At 46.8% G+C, this 27,617-nt stretch overlaps 2 protein-coding genes across 4 annotated transcripts in view; one reads left to right on the top strand and one right to left on the bottom strand.

Moving 5' to 3' along the window:
- Window positions 1–1,452, top strand: part of LOC137438660 (myosin light chain 5) — a 43,998-nt gene extending 42,546 nt beyond the window's left edge. For both annotated transcript variants that reach the window (XM_068133894.2, XM_068133893.2), the window contains one exon: window positions 807–1,452. In XM_068133894.2, coding sequence (XP_067989995.1) covers window positions 807–908 — 102 coding nt within the window. In that variant the 3' untranslated portion in view covers window positions 909–1,452. The remainder of the gene's footprint in view (window positions 1–806) is intronic.
- On the bottom strand, window positions 1,034–27,161 carry BPNT2 (3'(2'), 5'-bisphosphate nucleotidase 2). Of its 2 annotated transcripts, none has more exons than XM_078767146.1 (5): window positions 26,775–27,161; window positions 20,923–21,085; window positions 18,362–18,457; window positions 16,139–16,303; window positions 1,034–4,877 (listed from the first exon to the last, which is right to left on the bottom strand). In XM_078767146.1, exons 1-5 carry the CDS (start codon window positions 27,087–27,089, stop codon window positions 4,615–4,617), a joined length of 1,002 nt encoding a protein of 333 aa, XP_078623272.1. In that variant the 5' UTR covers window positions 27,090–27,161; the 3' UTR covers window positions 1,034–4,614. The 2 variants fall into 2 exon arrangements, with proteins under 2 accessions (XP_078623272.1, XP_078623273.1); XM_078767147.1 differs by having other exon boundaries at window positions 26,922–27,136.
- Between the last annotated feature and the right edge of the window lie 456 nt (window positions 27,162–27,617).

Genomic DNA, 27,617 nt, shown 5'->3' with positions numbered 1-27,617 from the left:
AGGTGGACGAAGGGTATGTTTCACCCCTGTCTGTCTGTTTGTCTGCCTGTGAACAAGACATCTCAAAACGTTGTGGACGGATTCGGACGAAATTTTGCAGAGAGGTAGTGTATGTGACAAGGACGAAATGATGAGATTTTGGTGACGAATTGGATCCGGCTAGTTTCATTTTTTAAGTGATTCTTCACCATTGAGAGATCGGGCGAAAAGCGATATTTAACATGATATTTAAAAAAGTTGTGGACGAGTTATGACTAAACTTGGGGGATGAGTTGGTTCAGTGCAAGAACAAGAGATTTTGTTTCAGGTCCGAATCCAGATCCGGCCCATCAGTGGGTTACAAAATATCAGTGGGAATACCTCCTAGCGGAGGTATGCGCTCCACCGAGTGCAGTTCTAATTATTGTTGTTTATGTGCTCTCCCATGCACTTTTATATATTTTTCCAATGCTTCACGAAATATTACTGTATATAATTTTGTGTGCTCCTTCCGTGTCCTTCTAAAGGTGTCTTGCTGTTGTAGAATAATAAATGTTACCGTTGGAACTGCTGCATTAAGCTTCCACTACTGCTCCTTCTTCAATGCCAGAAAGAGGGCTTTTTAAAGAGTCATCCTTGAGATTAAACGGAGTCGAATATTTGTTCCAACTAAATCCATTATTAGCTTTCCAACGGTAAGAGTTAAATGACAGAATGAACAATCAGAATAAGGCACAGGAAAAGGCCATTTGGCCCGTCTTGCCCTTGGTGCAAACGCAATGTGCACTGAAGTTGTGGTTTATGAGAGATCTTTTATGTCCCTGCAGGTTGAACAGATGTTTCAATGCTCTCCGATTGATCCTGCTGGAAACCTGGATTACAAGTCTCTCTGTTACATCATCACACATGGAGAAGAGAAAGAGGAATGAAGTCTAGGAGTGTAGTGTTCCAGAAACAGGAAGTGTAATAGCTGAAAAGAAAACTTACAGGAAGTATTGTTTCACCTGATATTGCTGCTTGAATTTCAGATCATATTGCACCACAACAACCACAATGCATTTTATCCAGATAATATATTTTCTGCACAAACCAGCCAACCACAAATGAATTGAATTTTTCACGACCTTTTCAAAATCTCAATAAACACCCAAAGATAGAAACAGCCTTTAAAGAACACAAGGAAGGCCCACGCAGTCACAGGTAACCATCACCGATAAATAATCCAAACATTCAGAAACACCGCAAGATTATGAAACATCATATTTCAGCATTCAGAAGTCCTTTTAACAACTTCTGCTTTTGATTAACAACTTGATATAATAACAATGTGAATAAAGAGAAAAAAAAGGAAGAAGTTTTCAATAAGAATGTCTTTCCCTGAGTTCCGGGATTTTGTTTTTTGATTGGCAACAGTGGTCGGTTATCAATCAAAACAGTCTTTCCTCGAAATAAAAAACAACGAGCTTACAATGATTCCTGTTTCAGCAAACCATTATTGTGCAAACATTGCAAATTGGAAGAGTTCAGCTTACAGCAACCAACAACAACCTCAGGTGTGCAGGTGACCTTTTTTTTCTTTTTTTCTTTTACTGCCAACGCATTCCGTATTTAGGACATCGACACATTTATCCATCAGCAACAACATCACAACAAATGTCCAAAAGTTTCAAGGCAAACAAATCTATTCCGCTTGTTTTGTGTTCCTTTATGCACCATGAGTCATGATATGGGGGAACCCAAGATCACGTTTCAATCCCTTTCCCATATACTCGCCCATCCATTTGTCCACTTACTCACCTCAACTCACCAAATTTCTTTCCCTCATTGTTCACGGATATTTTCAGAATCAGTGGTGGCTTCATAACATCGACAAAGACTGGAGTGGATAAAACGTACTTAAACGTGTAAATGGTACTCATGAATTATACCATCAGTGTCATTATGAGCACACCGCGGCCTACAGCCAATAAAACTTCTGCACATGAATTTACAAATGCGGTATATCAATAAAGTCCATCACATTACTACCTAAAATCTACAACCTGCAATTATCAGTGATGGCAACACATCATATCTACATACGTTCATTCAGAAGATGCATTTCAGCAAATTATGCAAAATGAAGGACAAAAAAACCCAAAATAAATCTAATAATGAAAAAAATGAAAACCAAAACCTCCAGAATATATCGGATGGAACACAATCACAGTTTTGTTACAGAAAGTCAAAAAATGTGCAAATCCAATAGATAAGCGTTCAGACCCAGCCCAAATAAAATTTACATCAAAGGCCTTGGCACCTGAATAAAAGGTGAAATACAGTGCAATATGCAAGCAATTGTAAAATACTTGTTTTCACTCCTGTATGTATTAAACTGGGCTGGAAGGATGGCCCACAGGTATGCACACTCGACTCTAAGCGGTCTAGCCTGGGTTTGAATCCAGACCCAGCTATAAACTGTCATCCCGGTGTTTCACAGGAAGGGCGATTCATCAATAGGTGTGCCGTCCCTCGGATGGATGTTAGACTGGGCGTCCCATCTGCCGGCGTTAGCTGGTGGACCTTAAAGATCCCGGGGTGTCCTTCGTGAAGAGTAGGCGAGTTATCACCGACACCCTGAACAAATTACAAATTTTTGCCTTAGCTACTGCTGGGAGAGGGATGGCAAACCGCCAAGTATGACCCCAGGCCAAGAAACTTATTCGGCTGAACTAACGCTCTGTAACATGGAGTATGGTACATCGGATGTATTAAACTGATGCAGACCGAATGTTTTATTAGATAAACTCCTGGCAAATGTGATTATATTATCCAATATAATTTGTACACACGTACACACGTACACACGTACACACGTACACACACACACACACACACACACACACACACACACACACACACACACACACACACACACACACACACACACACACACACACACACACACACACACACACACACACACACACACACACACACACACACACCTAATAGGGGGAGCCTGTGCAACTGTTTAGCCAGAAGAGCATTTTAAAAATTTTAACTGTTCCTCATTACGTTACTTCACAGAACTGTTTTCTGTACCACAGGCAGGGTAATGTGCGACATACATTTCCTGTTGCTCAGGGTGCATGCAACAATATCTGTCGTGGCACTTGCTTCCTGGTACCCACTACAGTAATGGGATCTCATGTCTAAACACATACACACACACAAACACCATTTTGATTAAGGCATTAGTAGTGGGAAAGGTTCAGATAATTTTTGTAGAGTAGGAAGGGGGGCGTGGGGGGCATAAAAGCTGTACTTGCCACACCTTCTTTCTCACCCACCTCCCTCCCCCTTTCCTGTGCACTTCGGAAGATGTAAAATTAACGCAATAAGTTGCCAAATCAAATGAGACCGTGTGAGGCTTGAACATCAATTACTTGTACAGTCGGAGCCTGCTATTCGCGATTCCGCTATTCACTGGATCCGCATATTCGCGGTTGATAAAATGCTACCCGTTTCTCTATTCTCGGAAAAGTGCCCCACAAATTCGCAGTTTTTGGGGGGCGCGAAAAAAAAAAATTCACGAGCCGCGAGCTGTGATGCCCAACAACAACAACAGCTCAACAACAGCTTGTTTACATTTATAAAACCCATCTTTCACCAGCCATACATAAAGCAGTTGGACATATGCAAAAAAAACATATTCAAGCCACGAGCATGACCTGCTCCTGCGTTCGCTGTCGTGTGTTTCGCGTATTCATGGCTTTCGCGGGATATCCAGTCATTAAACTCTGTGAACAGCTTCACGTGATATTCCACCGTTCACAGGAAAACATTGTTTCGCGGGATATCCCAACAGGTGCATAACACGTCATCCCTGCGAGTTACTGTTCAGAATGAAAACACTCCACAGTGTATATTAGTGCAAATAGCTGTCTCCCTTTTCCCCCATTGAAACAGTGGCACGGCATGCATTTGAGGATTTTCCACAGACATTCACGGGATTTTCATCGACACTCGCGGATTATCGCTGCCTTTTTCGGGGTTTGCCTCAACATATGGAGATTTTGCCTCGCCATTCGCTGTTTGTTCCTCGCTATTCGCGGATTTTAATGAGTCTGGAACCAATCCCCCCTTTTTCCATTGAAACAATTCCCCCCACCATTCGCGGTTTCGCAATTCGCAGTATTTCCCAGGAACGTAACCCCCGCGAATAGCGCGGTCCGACATTAAATTAAAAGAATGGATCATAAGGCACAAATGACAACTTCACATACAAAAATGAGGTTAAACTATATGCCTTATAGATCTGCAGAAAGCGATTTGACCAAGCTAAATATGTCGCCCATACGCTTGCAGTGGTAACTTTAACCAAGCAGCGGAAACAAAATTCCTCCAAATAATGTCTCGCAGTGCATTGTAACAGCCTATCTGTACCAATTTATATCCAAAAATTCCTCCAGTAAGAAAATACCATAATCTCATGCACATAAACATCACAAGTGTAAGTGTAGTGGATCCTCAGACTTCAACGAGGAAAGCCCAAGGCAAAAGCGTGGACCATGTAGTTTGACTCATTTCAAAACACCAACATTATACCATAAGCCAACTCCACTTCCATCCAATTCCAGTATGTATTCACAGCTATCTTTTCAGAATGGCAGCAATCTTATTTAATAGTTGTCGATGATTTACGCCTGCGGATGCCAACAGCCCACCATCATTGCTGGGGCTACTGTCATAGGAAATCTTTTCACCAGTCAGTGTGGTCATGTTTCCCCCGATTGCCTCCAAGATCGCGTTGCCTGCACAGATGTCCCACTTCTTGATTAACGTTGTGTGGATGTACACATCAGCTTTATCTGACATGTCGTTCTCAACATCTATTAACGATAGGGCCTTGAAGCCTGCACACACCCAAAATAAAATGACTATTATTGTCACATTAGTCAAGGTCCACGGTTACCAACAAGTCGAAGCACACACCTGGAGCCGGCATTTTATAATAAAACAAGTACAAAAAGTTTTAATTAAAACAAAAGCCGCGTCGATGTTACACAATGCCTAGATGCAGCTGTGCCTATAACGTCGATGTATAGGCACAGGACATTCCTATTGATTCGATTACTTGATGTTATTTTTGTGCAAAGTGAAAATATATCTCGGCAATTTCCCGTGTGTGGCGACGAATTTTTAATATATCTCGGCATTTTGCCGTCTGTTATTTCAGGCGGTGTATGACTGACCATTGATCCCTGGTGTTGGGCTAGCGGCTAGGGTGCCAGCTTAGGATCCAAGGATCCTGGGTTCGAATCCCGGTCGATCGCTGAATTAACGCCAGGGGGGTTGACTCAGCCTGTCATCCTTCCGAGGTCGGCAAATTGAGTACCAGTACACTGGTAATTCCCTGTTTATCGTAAAAAGGTGACAAACAGGGTTGGCGGCAGGAAGGGCATCCGGCCGTAAAACATTGCTTCAAAAAGGGAACCAAAAAACAACAACAACCACGGTCCCCGAAAAGGCCAACCCCCGCTTTGCGGGGAAAAATGGCCTCTAAACGGTGGTTTTTATGACTGACCATGCCGCGATTTTAAAAAATATATATCTCGGTAATTTCCCGTGTGTGGCGACACGTGAACGAAGCTATGCTCCTCTCTCCACATTATTGTGACGACGTATAAATTAAATATTTCATCGTGACGATTGTCATCAAATGGACGAATTTTAAATATATCTCGGCATTTTCCCGTCTGTTATTTCGGGTCTGTTATTTATTCGTCTGTTATTTTCCCGTCTGTATGACTGACCATGCCACGATTTAAACAAAATATATATATCTCGGCATTTTCCCGTCTCTTATTTCGGGCGGTGTATGACTGACCATGCCGCGATTTAAAAAAAAAATATCTCAATGGACTTGAAGTTACAGGCCTTTGAGAATTCATTTCGTTCTATAAAGGGCAACTTTCATCGGATTTTCTTCCCGTTTTTTTTCAACCGAGTCTAAAACTATGTTAGCGACTGTGAAAAATGAAATGATATATCAAATTTGATTTGAAATAAAACTGTGCGAGAGAGGAAGACACCACGGGCCTACAAAACAGGCCTCAAAGCTATGCGAGTTAATAAAATGGTGGATATTTGTTTTTATGAAGCCTCTCCCACAATGGGTGGAGCTATGGTTCCCAGAATGGGTGGAGCTGAGGTTTTGTCTTCTCTGCAAGAACAAAAACAAGAAGAAGAAGAACAAGAAGAAGAACAACAACATCAGAGGGCACTCTATTAGCAGCGTCTGCGACGTGGCTAAAAACAACATTCTTTATGATGTCAGAATGCTCAAGGAGGATTTTCGGTTTCTGAATACAATAACAGCTCAAGAATACATTCACAAAATGTTACGTGACGTTTGTAATGAGTACATTAGAATAAGCTGTATGGTAGAAATATTGAGATTCTGATGGTTAATAAGATGCATGACTGAGCAAAGAGATTTTCAGCACACAAAATGTGGGCAGGAGAAAATAATAATCACCCTTTGTGCACAAAGATGGACGGAGGTCATTCACCCCTGTTTATCTGTTTGTGAGCAGGATATATCAAAAAGTTATGGACAGTTTCGGACAAACCCTGGTGGACAGGTTGGGTGTGTGACAAGGTCGAATTGATCAGATTTTGGAGAAAAAAACCGGATCGGATCCAGATACGAGAATGTTTAAAAAGTGATTCTTCATCATTGAGAGAATGTTTTGTGTACATATCCGAGGCCCGTGGAAAATCTAGTACACCGTTTGGATCGAAGGAGCTGGAACGCAAAGATCAACGGAGCTTGTACACTGAACACGTGGGCTGGATCACCAGGTCCACCCCAATGACACCGAGAGGTGGCATTGGACCAAAACCCTCCTCCCTCCCCCAACCCACCACTCCACTCCACTCGGCTTTGAGTGGTTTGGGCTTACCCCATCTCCATCCTCCCCACTCCCCCACCCTGAAAACCACCCTGAAGACTAAAATCTGGGCAGAGACAGCTCAAACGCGTCCAAGGAGCTGGCAGACTGGAGCTTGGGGATCTAAGCCTGGCTCACCGAAGCCGCCCAAGTGCCGCCTCCATGCGGCTTCTGCCATCATGCCGGGAGCGACATTTCAACGTTTGGAATGATCAGTACGCTGCATCAGCGTCATGGCTACCGCCTCGCCCAACAACAGCTCATCAGCGTCATGGCTACCGCCTCGCCCAACAACAGCTCATCAGCGTCCTGGCTACCACCTCGCCCAACAACAGCTTGTCAACCAGGTCATCAGCGTCATGGCTACCGCCTCGCCCAACAAAAGCTCATCAGCGTCATGGCTACCGCCTCGCCCAACAAAAGCTCATCAGCGTCATGGCTACCGCCTCGCCCAACAAAAGCTCATCAGCGTCATGGCTACCGCCTCACCCAACAACAGCTCATCAGCGTCCTGGCTACCACCTCGCCCAACAACAGCTTGTCAACCAGGTCATCAGCGTCATGGCTACCGCCTCGCCCAACAACAGCTTGTCAAACAGGTCATCAGCGTCATGGCTACCACCTCGCCCAACAACAGCTTGTCAACCAAGTCATCAGCGTCATGGCTACCACCTCGCCCAACAACAGCTTGTCAACCAGGTCATCAGCGTCATGGCTACCGCCTCGCCCAACAACAGCTTGTCAAACAGGTCATCAGCGTCATGGCTACAACCTCATCCAACAACAGCCTGTCAAACAGGTCATCAGCGTCATGGCTACCGCCTCGCCCAACACCAACCTGTCAAACAGGTCATCAGCGTCATGGCTACAACCTCATCCAACAACAGCCTGTCAAACAGGTCATCAGCGTCATGGCTACCGCCTCGCCCAACAACAGCTTGTCAAACAGGTCATCAGTGTCATGGCTACCGCCTCGCCAAGCAACAGCCTGTCAAACAGGTAATCAGCATCATGTCTACCGCCTCGCCCAACAACAGCCTGTCAAACAGGTAATCAGCATCATGGCTACCGCCTCGCCCAACAACAGCCTGTCAAACAGGTAATCAGCATCATGGCTACCGCCTCGCCCAACAGCAGCCTGTCAAACAGGTAATCAGCATCATGGCTACCGCCTCGCCCAACAACAGCTTGTCAAACAGGTCATCAGCGTCATGGCTACCGCCTCGCCCAACAACAGCTTGTCAAACAGGTCATCAGTGTCATGGCTACCGCCTCGCCCAACAACAGCTTGTCAAACAACTCATCAGCGTCATGGCTACAACCTCATCCAACAACAGCCTGTCAAACAGGTCATCAGCGTCATGGCTACCGCCTCGCCCAACACCAACCTGTCAAACAGGTCATCAGCGTCATGGCTACAACCTCATCCAACAACAGCCTGTCAAACAGGTCATCAGCGTCATGGCTACCGCCTCGCCCAACAACAGCTTGTCAAACAGGTCATCAGTGTCATGGCTACCGCCTCGCCCAACAACAGCTTGTCAAACAGGTAATCAGCATCATGGCTACCGCCTCGCCCAACAACAGCCTGTCAAACAGGTCATCAGCGTCATGGCTACAACCTCATCCAACAACAGCTTGTCAAACAGGTCATCAGCGTCATGGCTACGGCCTCGCCCAACAACAGCTTGTCAAACAGGTCATCAGTGTCATGGCTACCGCCTCGCCCAACAACAGCCTGTCAAACAGGTAATCAGCATCATGTCTACCGCCTCGCCCAACAACAGCCTGTCAAACAGGTAATCAGCATCATGGCTACCGCCTCGCCCAACAACAGCCTGTCAAACAGGTAATCAGCATCATGGCTACCGCCTCGCCCAACAACAGCTTGTCAAACAGGTCATCAGCGTCATGGCTACCGCCTCGCCCAACAACAGCTTGTCAAACAGGTCATCAGCGTCATGGCTACCGCCTCGCCCAACACCAACCTGTCAAACAGGTCATCAGCGTCATGGCTACAACCTCATCCAACAACAGCCTGTCAAACAGGTCATCAGCGTCATGGCTACCGCCTCGCCCAACAACAGCTTGTCAAACAGGTCATCAGCGTCATGGCTACCGCCTCGCCCAACAACAGCCTGTCAAACAGGTCATCAGCGTCATGGCTACCGCCTCGCCCAACAACAGCTTGTCAAACAGGTCATCAGCGTCATGGCTACCGCCTCGCCCAACACCAACCTGTCAAACAGGTCATCAGCGTCATGGCTACAACCTCATCCAACAACAGCCTGTCAAACAGGTCATCAGCGTCATGGCTACCGCCTCGCCCAACAACAGCTTGTCAAACAGGTCATCAGCGTCATGGCTACCGCCTCGCCCAACAACAGCCTGTCAAACAGGTCATCAGCGTCATGGCTACCACCTCGCCCAACAACAGCTTGTCAAACAGGTCATCAGCGTCATGGCTACCGCCTCGCCCAACAAAAGCTCATCAGCGTCATGGCTACCGCCTCGCCCAACAAAAGCTCATCAGCGTCATGGCTACCGCCTCACCCAACAACAGCTCATCAGCGTCATGGCTACCGCCTCGCCCAACACCAACCTGTCAAACAGGTCATCAGCGTCATGGCTACAACCTCATCCAACAACAGCCTGTCAAACAGGTCATCAGCGTCATGGCTACCGCCTCGCCCAACACCAACCTGTCAAACAGGTCATCAGCGTCATGGCTACAACCTCATCCAACAACAGCTTGTCAAACAGGTCATCAGCGTCATGGCTACCGCCTCGCCCAACACCAACCTGTCAAACAGGTCATCAGCGTCATGGCTACAACCTCATCCAACAACAGCCTGTCAAACAGGTCATCAGCGTCATGGCTACCGCCTCGCCCAACAACAGCCTGTCAAACAGGTAATCAGCATCATGGCTACCGCCTCGCCCAACAACAGCCCGTCAAACAGGTAATCAGCATCATGGCTACCGCCTCGCCCAACAACAGCTTGTCAAACAGGTCATCAGCGTCATGGCTACCGCCTCGCCCAACAACAGCCTGTCAAACAGGTCATCAGCGTCATGGCTACCACCTCGCCCAACAACAGCTTGTCAAACAGGTCATCAGCGTCATGGCTACTGCCTCGCCCAACAACAGCTTGTCAAACAGGTAATCAGCATCATGGCTACCGCCTCGCCCAACAACAGCTTGTCAAACAGGTCATCAGCGTCATGGCTACCGCCTCGCCCAACAACAGCCTGTCAAACAGGTCATCAGCGTCATGGCTACCACCTCGCCCAACAACAGCTTGTCAAACAGGTCATCAGCGTCATGGCTACCGCCTCGCCCAACAAAAGCTCATCAGCGTCATGGCTACCGCCTCGCCCAACAAAAGCTCATCAGCGTCATGGCTACCACCTCGCCCAACAACAGCTTGTCAACCAGGTCATCAGCGTCATGGCTACCGCCTCGCCCAACAACAGCTTGTCAAACAGGTCATCAGCGTCATGGCTACCACCTCGCCCAACAACAGCTTGTCAACCAAGTCATCAGCGTCATGGCTACCACCTCGCCCAACAACAGCTTGTCAACCAGGTCATAAGCGTCATGGCTACCGCCTCGCCCAACAACAGCTTGTCAAACAGGTCATCAGCGTCATGGCTACCGCCTCGCCCAACAACAGCTTGTCAAACAGGTCATCAGCGTCATGGCTACCACCTCGCCCAACAACAGCTCGTCAACCAGGTCATCAGCGTCATGGCTACCACCCCGCCCAACAAAAGCTCATCAGCGTCATGGCTACCGCCTCGCCCAACAACAGCTCATCAGTGTCCTGGCTACAACCTCGCCCAACAACAGCTTGTCAACCAGGTCATCAGCGTCATGGCTACCGCCTCGCCCAACAACAGCTTGTCAAACAGGTCATCAGCGTCATGGCTACCGCCTCGCCCAACAACAGCTCATCAGCGTCCTGGCTACCACCTCGCCCAACAACAGCTTGTCAACCAGGTCATCAGCGTCATGGCTACCGCCTCGCCCAACAACAGCTCATCAGTGTCCTGGCTACAACCTCGCCCAACAACAGCTTGTCAACCAGGTCATCAGCGTCATGGCTACCGCCTCGCCCAACAACAGCTTGTCAAACAGGTCATCAGCGTCATGGCTACCGCCTCGCCCAACAACAGCTCATCAGCGTCCTGGCTACCACCTCGCCCAACAACAGCTTGTCAACCAGGTCATCAGCGTCATGGCTACCACCTCGCCCAACAACAGCTTGTCAAACAGGTCATCAGCGTCATGGCTACCGCCTCGCCCAACAACAGCTCATCAGCGTCCTGGCTACCACCTCGCCCAACAACAGCTTGTCAACCAGGTCATCAGCGTCATGGCTACCGCCTCGCCCAACAACAGCTTGTCAAACAGGTCATCAGCGTCATGGCTACCGCCTCGCCCAACAACAGCCTGTCAAACAGGTAATCAGCATCATGGCTACCGCCTCGCCCAACAACAGCCCGTCAAACAGGTAATCAGCATCATGGCTACCGCCTCGCCCAACAACAGCTTGTCAAACAGGTCATCAGCGTCATGGCTACCGCCTCGCCCAACAACAGCCTGTCAAACAGGTCATCAGCGTCATGGCTACCACCTCGCCCAACAACAGCTTGTCAAACAGGTCATCAGCGTCATGGCTACCGCCTCGCCCAACAACAGCTTGTCAAACAGGTAATCAGCATCATGGCTACCGCCTCGCCCAACAACAGCTTGTCAAACAGGTCATCAGCGTCATGGCTACCGCCTCGCCCAACAACAGCCTGTCAAACAGGTCATCAGCGTCATGGCTACCACCTCGCCCAACAACAGCTTGTCAAACAGGTCATCAGCGTCATGGCTACCGCCTCGCCCAACAAAAGCTCATCAGCGTCATGGCTACCGCCTCGCCCAACAAAAGCTCATCAGCGTCATGGCTACCACCTCGCCCAACAACAGCTTGTCAACCAGGTCATCAGCGTCATGGCTACCGCCTCGCCCAACAACAGCTTGTCAAACAGGTCATCAGCGTCATGGCTACCACCTCGCCCAACAACAGCTTGTCAACCAAGTCATCAGCGTCATGGCTACCACCTCGCCCAACAACAGCTTGTCAACCAGGTCATAAGCGTCATGGCTACCGCCTCGCCCAACAACAGCTTGTCAAACAGGTCATCAGCGTCATGGCTACCGCCTCGCCCAACAACAGCTTGTCAAACAGGTCATCAGCGTCATGGCTACCACCTCGCCCAACAACAGCTCGTCAACCAGGTCATCAGCGTCATGGCTACCACCCCGCCCAACAAAAGCTCATCAGCGTCATGGCTACCGCCTCGCCCAACAACAGCTCATCAGTGTCCTGGCTACAACCTCGCCCAACAACAGCTTGTCAACCAGGTCATCAGCGTCATGGCTACCGCCTCGCCCAACAACAGCTTGTCAAACAGGTCATCAGCGTCATGGCTACCGCCTCGCCCAACAACAGCTCATCAGCGTCCTGGCTACCACCTCGCCCAACAACAGCTTGTCAACCAGGTCATCAGCGTCATGGCTACCGCCTCGCCCAACAACAGCTCATCAGTGTCCTGGCTACAACCTCGCCCAACAACAGCTTGTCAACCAGGTCATCAGCGTCATGGCTACCGCCTCGCCCAACAACAGCTTGTCAAACAGGTCATCAGCGTCATGGCTACCGCCTCGCCCAACAACAGCTCATCAGCGTCCTGGCTACCACCTCGCCCAACAACAGCTTGTCAACCAGGTCATCAGCGTCATGGCTACCACCTCGCCCAACAACAGCTTGTCAAACAGGTCATCAGCGTCATGGCTACCGCCTCGCCCAACAACAGCTTGTCAAACAACTCATCAGCGTCATGGCTACCGCCTCGCCCAACAACAGCTTGTCAAACAGGTAATCAGCATCATGGCTACCGTCTCGCCCAACAACAGCCTGTCAAACAGGTAATCAGCATCATGGCTACCGCCTCGCCCAACAACAGCTTGTCAAACAGGTCATCAGCGTCATGGCTACCGCCTCGCCCAACAACAGCCTGTCAAACAGGTAATCAGCATCATGGCTACCGCCTCGCCCAACAGCAGCCTGTCAAACAGGTCATCAGCGTCATGGCTACCACCTCGCCCTACAACAGCTTGTCAAACAGGTCATCAGCATCATGGCTACCACCTCGCCCAACAACAGCTTGTCAAACAGGTCATCAGCGTCATGGCTACCACCTCACCCAACAACAGCCTGTCAAACAGGTAATCAGCATCATGGCTACCGCCTCGCCCAACAACAGCTTGTCAAACAGGTAATCAGCATCATGGCTACCGTCTCGCCCAACAACAGCCTGTCAAACAGGTAATCAGCATCATGGCTACCGCCTCGCCCAACAACAGCTTGTCAAACAGGTCATCAGCGTCATGGCTACCGCCTCGCCCAACAACAGCCTGTCAAACAGGTAATCAGCATCATGGCTACCGCCTCGCCCAACAGCAGCCTGTCAAACAGGTCATCAGCGTCATGGCTACCGCCTCGCCCAACAACAGCTTGTCAAACAGGTCATCAGCGTCATGGCTACCGCCTCGCCCAACAACAGCTCATCAGCGTCCTGGCTACCACCTCGCCCAACAACAGCTTGTCAACCAGGTCATCAGCGTCATGGCTACCACCTCGCCCAACAACAGCTTGTCAAACAGGTCATCAGCGTCATGGCTACCGCCTCGCCCAACAACAGCTTGTCAAACAACTCATCAGCGTCATGGCTACCGCCTCGCCCAACAACAGCTTGTCAAACAGGTAATCAGCATCATGGCTACCGTCTCGCCCAACAACAGCCTGTCAAACAGGTAATCAGCATCATGGCTACCGCCTCGCCCAACAACAGCTTGTCAAACAGGTCATCAGCGTCATGGCTACCGCCTCGCCCAACAACAGCCTGTCAAACAGGTAATCAGCATCATGGCTACCGCCTCGCCCAACAGCAGCCTGTCAAACAGGTCATCAGCGTCATGGCTACCACCTCGCCCTACAACAGCTTGTCAAACAGGTCATCAGCATCATGGCTACCACCTCGCCCAACAACAGCTTGTCAAACAGGTCATCAGCGTCATGGCTACCACCTCACCCAACAACAGCCTGTCAAACAGGTAATCAGCATCATGGCTACCGCCTCGCCCAACAACAGCTTGTCAAACAGGTAATCAGCATCATGGCTACCGTCTCGCCCAACAACAGCCTGTCAAACAGGTAATCAGCATCATGGCTACCGCCTCGCCCAACAACAGCTTGTCAAACAGGTCATCAGCGTCATGGCTACCGCCTCGCCCAACAACAGCCTGTCAAACAGGTAATCAGCATCATGGCTACCGCCTCGCCCAACAGCAGCCTGTCAAACAGGTCATCAGCGTCATGGCTACCACCTCGCCCTACAACAGCTTGTCAAACAGGTCATCAGCATCATGGCTACCACCTCGCCCAACAACAGCTTGTCAAACAGGTAATCAGCATCATGGCTACCGCCTCACCCAACAACAGCCTGTCAAACAGGTAATCAGCATCATGGCTACCACCTCGCCCAACAACAGCTTGTCAAACAGGTAATCAGCATCATGGCTACCGCCTCGCCCAACAGCAGCCTGTCAAACAGGTAATCAGCATCATGGCTACCGCCTCACCCAACAACAGCTTGTCAAACAGGTCATCAGCGTCATGGCTACCGCCTCGCCCAACAACAGCCTGTCAAACAGGTAATCAGCATCATGGCTACCGCCTCGCCCAACAGCAGCCTGTCAAACAGGTAATCAGCATCATGGCTACCGCCTCGCCCAACAACAGCTTGTCAAACAGGTCATCAGCGTCATGGCTACCGCCTCGCCCAACAACAGCCTGTCAAACAGGTAATCAGCATCATGGCTACCGCCTCGCCCAACAGCAGCCTGTCAAACAGGTCATCAGCGTCATGGCTACCACCTCGCCCTACAACAGCTTGTCAAACAGGTCATCAGCATCATGGCTACCACCTCGCCCAACAACAGCTTGTCAAACAGGTAATCAGCATCATGGCTACCGCCTCACCCAACAACAGCCTGTCAAACAGGTAATCAGCATCATGGCTACCGCCTCGCCCAACAGCAGCCTGTCAAACAGGTCATCAGCGTCATGGCTACCGCCTCGCCATACAACAGCTTGTCAAACAGGTAATCAGCATCATGGCTACCGCCTCGCCCAACAGCAGCCTGTCAAACAGGTCATCAGCATCATGGCTACTGCCTCGCCCTACAACAGCCTGTCAAACAGGTCGATTGCCGGATCTGGACAGGGAAGGGAGCGCCCTACCCCCCTTCATCAGCCCTCCCCCCCCACCCCCCTCCGAACGCAACTCGCATGGGGCCAGTTTTCGCATTTTGGGTTTGGCCTGTAAGACCTCTGTGGTGGCCTCCAAGCTAGCCTCCTTATGCTATCCACAACCAGCCACCGAGTGGAAGGCTGAGACAGCGTGGTGAAATCTGAACCCCAACGGGATCCGTAGCAGTAACGATGCCCAGGCCATACAAGTTTGGTGGATAGCGACCCGGCTTGTGGAGGGGGGGCATAAGGAGAAAGTCCCCATGATCATGCGCAACCGGCCAGGCTGGAATGGATGAACACGAGAACCTCCCCGTACTCTACGTCAAAATAGGGATGGGGCCAAAAACGATATACACGACAGCACATCTCAAAATGTTGTGGATGGATTCTGACAAAACTTGGCGGATGAGTGGGTGACAAGAACGAGCCACTTCGATTTTTGTGAAGGTCCGGATCGAGATCCGGCCTATCAGTGGGATACAAAAGGTAAACTGTTCAGCCTCGTAGAGGTAAGCGCTCTACCGAATGACGTTCTAGTTAGCAATGTTAACGAATGCATTTTTGGAGAACGTTAATTAAAATATATCTTGCTTGTGATCATATCGGTTTGGTTAGCAATATCAACAATAGTGCTACATTTGTGATGAGGTAGTTACTATAAACTGCACATCATCACAAAATGCAGCAAGCAGGCTTCAGCGAAAAATTCAATGAAAGAAAAAATGAAATCCCTGGCATTGCACAGGAACAACATCTTCATACAGTAAAAACAAAGCAGTGATGTAATTACACACCGACACTGCTTACAAAGGAACCCATCCCTCCCAAAAACGTCAAATGTGCTGATACCTGCTCCCCCTGCAGAGACGATGGAAACATTGCTCCCAAACACCTGTTGCGTAAAGTCCTTCGCAATGCCAGAGTGAGAGCGAGACATGATAAACGAGAGTTTACTCGGGTCCACGGTGCGTCGTCTGAGGTTGGCAGACATTCCTTGGTTGGCAAAGCCCCAAGCTGGAAAACACACAATGCCCACGCACACATTACATTATTTAGTGACTGCAGATAACAAGTGAATAATAATCGTATTATAATAGAGCAAACGTATATGGTTATGTTTGTTTTTATGCGCCCAAACGTCTTCTTCTTCTTCCAAAAAATTAACACCCAAAACACAGTCCGTGAACTATTAATTACGTTTAGACTGCTGAGACCCGTCAGACCTTTGACGACCCTTTAAGTCCCCCAAGACCCTCAAGACCACCAAGACCCCTGAAGCCCCAAAATACACTGCAGACCCAAAACACCCAAAAGACCACGAAGACCCAAAACACCCCAAAGACCCAAAATACCCATAAAGGCCCAGAGGATCCAAAACACCCCGAAGTCCCAAATGACCCTGAAGTCCCAAATGGCCCGAAGACCCAAAAGACCCGAAAGACCCAGGAGACCCAAAAGACACCGAAGACCCAAAACACCCTTAAAGACCCTTTAGACCCAAAAGACCCTTAAATACCCCCAAATAACCAAAATACCCCAAAGACCCTTAAAGACCCAGAGGAACCAAAAGACTCTTAAGACCTAAAAGCCCCTGAAAACACCGAAGAACCAAAAGACGTCAATGTGGACCCAAAAACCAATGAACCCAAATTGAATGAAATGGAATGGAAATGGAAATGGAATGAATGGCTCCAAATGGAATGAAATGGAAATGGAATGAATGGCTCCAAATGGAATGAAATGTAATGGAATGAAATGTGGAAAAAGAGAAGACCCAAAACACCCCAAAGACCCAAATGGCCCTGAAGACCAAAAACACACCAAAATGATCAAAGATGCCTATCCCTCTGAAACGACACGTGGTGAGGTGTGTGGAGAGCGCCGAGTCACGCTGGTATTAATAATAAATAGTAATCATAATATAAACGGCAAAGTGCAGAGCACAGCCCATTTTTTCATACCAAAAAACATTTTTCCTAAAAATCATATACACCCACACCGTTTCTCATTTTCACATCCACAACCTTCCTATATTTCCCTCTTTTCCAAACCGGCCATTTTGTAAAACTTTTACTACACATTTCCGATCCGGACCCCTAGAGCTCCTCGCTAACATGTTACGTGAAGCTGAACTTCCCTTTCACAAGGCTGAAACTGCTGCTAAATCAATTGGACTGGTACTCAATGCTGACAAAAAAACGAAGTACATGCAGGTCAATCCTTCTGCTGATGGAAGTCCGATCGAGAAAGTGAATGACTAAATACCTCGGCTCTTACACTGACACGCAGCATGACTTGCAATGCAGGAAAATGTAGGCTTGAGCAGCAGTTAACCCCCTCCGCAGAGTTTGGAGATCTCCAGTCCAGCGAAGAATCTTCAACACTATCGTCGAGTGGATCCTTCTCTTTGGGTGCAAATCCTAGACCTTGGCCAAAGCACTGGAGAAATCATTGGATGGTACCTACACCCGATCACTTCACAAAGTCCTGAAGGTTTCTTGGCGAAACCATATCACCAACAGAGATTTGTACGTTTCCCTTCCCTGCATCTTTGCTATTGTAAAGCAATGCAGACTTCAGTTTGCTGGTCATGTGATGCGCCACGAAGAACGAGCAAAGAAAGTCCTACTCCGGAGGCCCGAGGAACCCCAGAGAAGGGGGTGTCCTCTCACAACCTTCATAACGTCATCGAGTAGCGATGATTTTATCAACACTATGTCTAACCGAGAATACTGAAAAAAATCTCATCATGTCACCACAATAAGTGGATGTCATAAGAGGAAGAAGAAGTAGAAGAGATACTGGCAAATAAAATAAACGATAGACTTGACCCTTTTTGTCTGTTCGCCGGTAGTCTCAGCCAGTGAGAAGCAGCCCGGTTTTCATCACGACACATTCCTCGTTTCTTACGACACAGTGGAGTGGTGCGATTGTATGTGATGGTACACAAGCAGATGGCAGCTGTCCAAATGGCTTTAATTCCAACAAAAAAGTTCCAATAATCAATATTACTGTAAACAAAATCTTTTAAGAAACCAATTATGAGTTGCAACGAATGAATTTCAGAAGCACCTGTGAGCTGCGTGAAGGGCTTGTGGATGACACCGATGAGGGGGCGACCTTTGACAGCAACGCACACCATGGTTGTTACATATTGTAGAAGATTTTCTGCAAATGGCACAAAAAAAATTACAGACGAGTAATTTGGCTTTTTCAATATCAAATATTTAAACGGCCGATCGGCTTTTGTAAGTTTTTCCTTTCCTACACAATATTGATGCTCATGGAAGAGCGGGGTAACATTACAGGGGGTAAAAAGGCAACAAAAAAAACCTGACAGTATGGGGCAAAGGGGCTACAGTTGGACACAAGCAATGGGATGAACGAACGAGGAAATAAGAGGTAGAAGGGGAGGAAACAGTAACCTGTGAGTCTAAGGGTTCGGGTGGGTGAGGTTAAACGGGCAGAAGAGATTGTGGGGTAGGGATGGGGGATGTCACGAGATGGTAGTGCAATTGCTGCATGAAGTCCTGGAGGGAAGAGTGTGGTTTAACAGATTCAGGAAGGCGGTTCCACAAACATCAGAAAATATTAAAGGGTTGACATGTGCAGCCACAACTCAAACTCTCGATTTTGGGAGTTCAATAAGGAGAAGGTCACTGGAAGAACTATGCACCCTCGTTTCTGGGTCGGGTTGGACGGCTGAGGGAGCACTGAGAGAGGCATTTAAAAGACATAAGAGAGGCCACCAACCTCTCTTATGTCTTTTAACTTGAGGTGCAAGCCCATACGGGGAGCAGTACTCCAACGAGCTAAGGACAAGGCCCTTGGAGGCTTAAAGTAATTCAGATGTTTTAAGGGATGACTGGGAACGATGGAGGATGCCAGTCGACAACTGGGTTTGGAGGCCAGCTTTGTGATGTCGGCCCAGGAGAGGTCATGGCTGATGGTGAGGCCAAGAAGTTCACAAGACTGAACCTCTTTCAGTAACTAACCATGGAAATACAAAGATGGGTTTGTTTAACCATACTTCACGAGTGACACTGCCATACTTGCCAGGACTGAAAGACATTTTCCAATTATCGGAGCAGCATCTAATAAATTCCAAATAAGCAGAGTGATGCAACAGCTGTCTGCCTGTCGGTGGGATGGGGGTACTGCAGGACATCATGTGCAGAGTCATCTGCAAAAAGGAAGAGGGTTTTCCAGAACATCAGAGACGTTGCTTATGAAGATGAGGAACAAAGGCCCAAGACATTGCTTTGGGGCAGTCCAGCCTCCACTGGGATTGAAGAGGGTTCCATCGATTGTGACATGTTGACCGTTTCAGTAGAGGAAGTGCACAATCCAGGAATAAATGCAGTCTTGTATGCCACAGATAAACAACGCAGGATGTGTGAAATGCCAAAGATATATTCAGGAAGAACATCCTCAGCTTTTAAGAGATATAGTTGCTTCTTGTGGACAGGAGTAACATTTGCCAACTTCCAGGCAGACGGGAGGATAGGAGGTGGCAATAAGAGGTCGAAAAGCACAGACGGAGGAGAAGCAAGAACAGCAGTGCAGATAGGTATTTCTTGACTTTTGGTTGGAGATCATATTACATATGTGGGAAGTGGCATACTTTCACCCATAAAATGAAACGAAAAGGAATCATTGAGGGGAGGAAAGGAAAATAAGAAGTGGTAAAGTAGGGGAGCAAGGGGAAGAAGGGGAAATAAAGGATAAAAAGTCTGCCATTTTTGGATACGTCCATTATTCAGATGACCCCCTTGCCCGAAATCTCCAATCAGAGCAAGATACCATGACTCGTACACATTCTGATAAGCACAGCTGTACAAGCTATCCGATATCAACTGAATCATTCCAAAAGCCTTGCAATTTCACTGCAAATGAGTGAGGCTGTCCTATTTCTATTTATACATCACATTTCAATATGTCACATTTCAATATGTCACATCACATTTCATCACAGGCGGCAAAAAGGGTTGGCGTCAGGAAGGGCATCCGGCCGTAAAACATTGCTTCAAAAAGGGGACCAAAAAATAACAACAACCATGGTTCCCGAAAAAGGCCAACCCCTGCTTTGCGGGGAAAAATGGCCTCTAAAGGTGGTTTATTTCAATAAACAAATGACCATACATCCCTTTTTCTCAGATAATGCACTTCCTATCCATAATAAGATCACAATGGTTCGGTGACTGCCGTCAATTACGCTTCTCCAAATTCTGCCAGGAATTACAGTGCAATATTTAAAATAATGACCATTTTGAGAAATTTTTTTTTTCCTGTTTGTGAATAATTATCATCACTTAAATATAATACCAGGACTGCTAGATGCCCTCGTGGTACGCACACCCACTTCCGAGCCATCTAGACCGGGTTGAATTCCAACCCAGCTATAAACTGCCATCCTGGCGTCTTGCAGGCAGGGCGAGGCATCAGTGTGCATGCCGTCCCGCAGATGGACGTTAAACTGGGCGTCCCATCTGCAGGCATTAGTTGGTGGATGTCAAGGATGCCACCGTGACCTTATTGAAGAGTAGGCGAGCCACCGCCGGCACCCTAAACAATTCCCAAATTCCTGCCCTAATATATAGGGGGCATGTCCTGGTCTTGCCTCTGTTATTTACCAGTGAACTCTTTTGTGGCATCCAGTGGATCCAACCAAACGGTGATATCACGGGCTGGCACAGGTATCTCATGGGGGGGCAGCTGCTTCAGCATGTCTGCAGGGATCTGGCCACTCCATGGGATCAACTCCAGTTCAGAATTGTCATGCTCCTCAGATATTACCTGTTGGGTGGGACAAATGATTGCACTTTAGGCTGGCAGCACTGCCAGATAATTTATTTGATCAGCAGTTGTACGAGTCTTTTTCATCTTTATTCGATGATTGGACTCTTAGTTTTGGCAACAATGACACTATAATCAGCAGCAGTTCCAAAAAGGGTGTGTGGTTGTGTCACAAAGTTATGGACTTCTTACCTGAGCAGCACCTCTGCTAATGCACTTCAAAAATGCAAATTATATTGAATAAAATCCAAGGAGGCGATCTTTTACATCACAATTATTTAAGTATAGGTAGCAGGCTGGATTTTTTGACGAGCAATCTAAACATTAATTGCAAATTAGATGACATGTGATGATAATAATATTAAATACTAGCTGAATGCACCCGGCGTTGCCCGGGTTCTTTTTGAATGAATTTAATCTTCTGTACATAGTTCTGACGCGAGCCCAGTATCAGTTCGTGCTCAACGATTCCATGTTCTTTCTGTCGGGCCCCGCGAGAGAGAATTTTGAAAGCATGTGTTGCAATCAGTCAGATATTCCTATTAAGTGCATAAGTTGTACTTCAAGAGAACTTTGAAAGAAGAAGAAGCTTTATTGCGAAATGGGCCCAGCTCGGCCGAAGCGGCCTCGACCGGCCTCGCCACCTAGCCTATAACCTTCCCGGGGCCTGTCCCGACATTTTTGGTTCTTTTTTAATGAATTTACTACTATAATTCACCTCAGCTTTTAATTGTGAAATGGGCCCAGCTTGGCCGAGGCGGCCTCGCCACCTAGCCTATAACCTTCCCGGGGCCCGTCCCAACATTTTTAGTTCTTTTTGAATGAATTTACTACTACAATTCAGCTTTTACTCACGGCCGTAGAAGATCGACTTCTATAATTCAGCTTAGCTTTTAATTGTGAAATGGGCCCAGCTCGGCCGAGGCGGCCTCGCCACCTAGCCTATAACCTTCCCGGGGCCCGTCCCGACATTTTGGGTTATTTTTGAATGAATTTACTACTATAATTCAGCTTTTACTCGCGGCCATAGAAGATTGACTACTATAATTCAGCTCAGCTTTTAATTGTGAAATGGGCCCAGCCCGGCCGAGGCGACCTCGACCGGCCTCGCCACCTAGCCTATAACCTTCCCGGGGCCCGTGCCGACATTTTTAGAATTACCCTTTAGAATTACCCATTATAATTACCCCGTAGAATTACCCTTTATAATTACCCTTTATAATTACCCTTTAGAATTACCCTTTAGAATTACCCCTTAGAATTACCCCTTAGAATTACACTTTAGAATTACCCATTATAATTACCCCGTAGAATTACCCTTTAGAATTACCCATTATAATTACCCCGTAGAATTACCCTTTATAATTACCCTTTATAATTACCCCTTAGAATTACCCTTTAGAATTACCCTTTAGAATTACCCCATAGAATTACCCTTTATAATTACCCTTTATAATTACCCTTTAGAATTACCCCTTAGAATTACCCCTTAGAATTACACTTTAGAATTACCCATTATAATTACCCCTTAGAATTACCCTTTAGAATTACCCATTATAATTACCCCGTAGAATTACCCTTTATAATTACCCTTTATAATTACCCCTTAGAATTACCCTTTAGAATTACCCATTATAATTACCCCGTAGAATTACCCTTTATAATTACCCTTTATAATTACCCTTTAGAATTACCCTTTAGAATTACCCCTTAGAATTACCCCTTAGAATTACCCCTTAGAATTACACTTTAGAATTACCCTTTAGAATTACCCTTTAAAATTACCCCTTAGAATTACCCTTTAGAATTACACTTTAGAATTACCCTTTAGAATTACCCTTTAGAATTACCCTTTAGAATTACCCTTTAGAATTACCCTTTAGAATTACCCTTTAGAATTACCCTTTATAATTACCCTTTATAATTACCCCTTAGAATTACCCTTTATAATTACACTTCAGAATTACCCTTTAGAATTACCCCTTAGAATTACCCCTTAGAATTACCCTTTAGAATTACACTTTAGAATTACCCTTTAGAATTACCCTTTAGAATTACACTTTAGAATTACCCTTTATAATTACCCTTTATAATTACCCTTTAGAATTACCCTTTAGAATTACCCTTTAGTTCACTTTAGAATTACACATTAGAATTACCCTTTAGAATTACCCTTTATAATTACCCTTTATAATTACCCTTTATAATTACCCCTTATAATTACCCTTTAGAATTACACTTTCGAATTACCCTTTAGAATTACCCCTTAGAATTACCCTTTAGAATTACACTTTAGAATTACCCTTTAGAATTACCCTTTATAAGTTGCTTCTGTACATAGTTCCCTTTATAAGGGAACTATAACCTGCCCCCACTCTCCCAAACCTATTCATGTAATTACCCTTTATAATTACCCTTTATAATTACCCTTTATAATTACCCTTTAGAATTACACTTTCGAATTACCCTTTAGAATTACCCTTTAGAATTACCCTTTATAATTACCCCTTATAATTACCCTTTATAATTACCCTTTAGAATTACCCTTTAGAATTACCCTTTAGAATTACCCCTTAGAATTACCCCTTAGAATTACCCCTTAGAATTACCCTTTAGAATTACACTTTAGAATTACCCTTTATAATTACCCTTTATAATTAACCTTTAGAATTACCCCTTAGAATTACCCTTTAGAATTACACTTTAGAATTACCCTTTAGAATTACCTCTTAGAATTACCTCTTAGAATTACCCTTTAGAATTACCTCTTAGAATTACCTCTTAGAATTACCTCTTAGAATTACCCTTCACAATTACCCTTCACAATTACCCTTTAGAATTACCCTTTAGAATTACCCCTTAGAATTACCCTTTAGAATTACCCTTAAGAATTACACTTTAGAATTACCCTTTAGAATTACCTCTTAGAATTACCCTTTGGAATTACCCTTTAGAATTAACCTTTAGAATTAAACACGGTGGGTTAGAAAGGTTGTTCTTCATTTTTGACGGACAGATGGAAGGAAGGAAGGACATCGCCAAATAATGAAGAGGCTTCACTGTTTAAACAAAAGAAAAAACATTTTCATTTATCACTGCCTCTTTTGTATGCAGTACATGGTTGTGAGCAGCATCATTGGCTGAGGGTGCCGCTGTGCCGCTGATGCAGTGCCCCCTGTAGGTGAGGGCATTAATTTGCGATTTATTCAGGGTGCCGGCAATAGCTTGCCTACTCTTCATGAAGGACACCATGGGATATTTACCATCTAACTAATACTAGCAGATGGGACACCCCGTTTAATGTCCATCTGAGGGACGGTGCACACATTGATGAATAACCCTGCCTGTGAAAGCCCGAGCTGACAGTTTATAGCTGGGTCGGGATTCAAACCCAGGGTATACAGCTTAAAGGTGAGTGGGTGTACCTCCAATCCTCCATGCCATCCTGCCGGCCCCCAATGTCTCCCATGTAGATAGAAATATTGGAACTGTTCTCAATGCAAATGCACCACATGCAAATTCTCCAATTCAGTTCCATGATCAATCTCTGGTATATGATGCAGTCTTTGGAGCCCATCGCTCAATAACCTGCCAAGACCTGTTGTTGGCTGACCACATTTCCAAGTTCATCACCGTGGAATATTAATTAGTCAACATCTTTGCTTGGCCAAGCCAGGCTCCAAACCGTGTGCAAACAACATTCCCAACAGCGATCGTCTCATGTCATTCCCCATCCCAACCAACGATCTCCTCAACAAACCCTCTTTCTTGCAGCTGCACTCCCCTCTCCTGGCCCTTCCACTCTCCCAAACCTATTCTTGTTGTACACACCTGCTGCCTACTGCCGCCCCCACTGTTAGTACGTCTTCAACCTCTTTTTGGTGGCTTTTGCAGTACTAGGGCATGCCCGTACTATATATAAGCTAGGACGTGCCCGTACGTGGGTGCCCGTTCCTTGCCAAAAAAAAAAAAAAAAAAAATTTGTGTAGGGGTGTGTGTGTGTAAACATCCTAGGGCGTGCCCGTACGTGGGTGCAAAAAAACATGCGTGCAAACAACAACAACAAAAAAAAACTTTGAAACCACGTGGCAGTAACGACCACAGAACCCCCCCCCCCCCCTCTATTTACATGAATGGTTTGGTCCATTCGCAACGACCACAGAACCCCCCCTCTATTTACATGCAATGGTTTGGTCCAAAGCGAACGACTTGCAGTGTTTGGTAAAGAAATCGCCATAGCTCGGTAACTACTTCTCCGATTAATATGAAACCTTGAAAAGGCACATCCTCGGGTCCCCAGCAATATACCTGGCAAGTTTAAAGTATATCGGACCGGTAGTTGTCGAGAAACAGCGGTCACAGACAAACATACACACATACACACATACACACATACAAACACACAGAGATTAATGGAATTATAGATAGATGGGCGGGGAAATTATCTTGTTGAAAAATGACATTTGTTTTTCTCTCCAGGAAATAATTTTGGAGGCTGGGAAGTAATCCTTTCTCTAATATTTTCTGGTATTCCTTGGCAGTAATTGACTGTTCACACCTTATCTGCTCACCAACACCAGCAGACGAAAATGGACCCCAGCCCATGATTCCACCTCCTCCATGCTTCACACCGAGCGGACCCGAGCGGAAGGGGAGGACAGATTTGGCGGACCCGAGTGGAAGGGGGGGGGGGGGAGGGGGCTGATATTTGGTGGACCCTGATATTTGGTGGACCCGAGCAGAAGGGGGGCCTGAAATTTGGCGGACACGAGTAGAAGGGGGGACCTGACATTTGGCGGACCCGAGAGGAAGGGGTGCCTGATATTTGGCAGACCCGAGTAGAAGGGGGGCCTGAAATTTGGCGGACACGAGAGGAAGGGGTGCCTGATATTTGGTGGACCCGAGCAGAAGGGGGGCCTGAAATTTGGCGGACACGAGAGGAAGGGGTGCCTGATATTTGGTGGACCCGAGCAGAAGGGGTGCCTGATATTTGGCGGACCCGAACCCGAGTAGAAGGGGAAGGGGCTGAGAAAGAAGAGGACCGGTAGCGATTACACACGCATGCGCGCACACACACACACACACACACACACATGTGCATGGGTTGTGATTTGCATGTACACATGCACGGTTATACTTATAGTTTATACACGTTTGGCTTTGGTTCTGCTTTGGCATGGTTTGGTTTGTTTTGTGTTCACATATGCAGTGTATTGTATGTACATTTATTTGTATGTGTTATGTTGATATATACATATTGTGCACATGTTGTATTGTACACACATGTTATATGTGACACGTTGTGCAGTAGTATGTTATGTACACGCGTTTTGTGCGTGACAGTCCACATATTTTGTGGGCACACAGGTATAGGTACATGTATGTACGTACAATCGTACATACACGTGTATATGCACACACACACACACACACACACACACACACACACACACACACACACACACACACACACACACACACACACACACACACACACACACACACACACACACACACACACACACACACACACACACACACACACACACACACACACAAACACACTTTCCTCGGTAATTGTGTTCTCTGCAAAAGACTTTAAAAACCTGCATTAAGGATACCTTGTGCTTGTATAAACACGCACACGCACACGCGACAGACAGACAGACAGACAGACAGACGCACGCACCTTGAGGTGCGGATAGGTTTTGAGGAAAAGTCCAAGCATAGCACGGTGTGACATCAGGTCCCCAAGAGTGAGCGGTTCCTCCACCCCTTCCTTCGTGTGTCCTTTAATGCGGCCCTTCAGGTCCCCGGACTCTTTGACTTTGCGCACCTGCTGACCACCCAACTCGGCCGCCTCCACAGACAGCGCCAATATCTGCCGCAGATCGATGAGGTCGGGCGTGTCGTGGAGTCCACGTGTCATCATGAGGTAAATCATGCCGAGCATGACCACCACAAACACAGTGACGCCGAGCGGCGACAAGCGTAAACCTGCCATGTTTACCTGACACGTTGGAGCACTTTACCTCCGTGACGTCGACAAACGACACTCCAGTTATTAACATTTATTCACACAAACCGGTGTTTGCAAATATTATATGCGTTTCCATAAACTCGTATCGACAAACTGCCACTTTACCAAATCATTTGGGGGGGAGAAGGAACCCAAATAGATCTCGGCCCAATGCTGAGCAACTACCGCTAATTGGAGTGCCATGGCCACCATAAACTGCACAACAGAACGGACGTGCTAGAAATAAGATAAGTACAAAAATGATTACGAAAGCAAGCGTGACACTCAGAAAATAATTTTAATAATCATCTATATCACATTACAAAGCCTTGTAGTCACGTGACTCAATACCGAGCGATCGAGTAATATATAATCGCGTTTATGGCAGATCTGACTATGCATCCCCCAATACCACAAGTAGAGATAACTGAACAAATCAGCATTGAATAGCTTGTCCCTTAGCTTTACTTAAATAATCCAGTCTTTTCGTCAAACTTTCACAAAGCTCCTTGC

This window comes from Myxine glutinosa, chromosome 13 (assembly GCF_964187855.1).
Source record: "Myxine glutinosa chromosome 13, kmMyxGlut1.1, whole genome shotgun sequence".
In the NCBI taxonomy this organism is placed as follows: Eukaryota; Metazoa; Chordata; class Myxini; order Myxiniformes; family Myxinidae; genus Myxine; species Myxine glutinosa.
The sequence above is the reverse complement of the archived record's forward strand: the minus strand, read 5'-3'. Positions and strand labels throughout refer to the sequence as shown.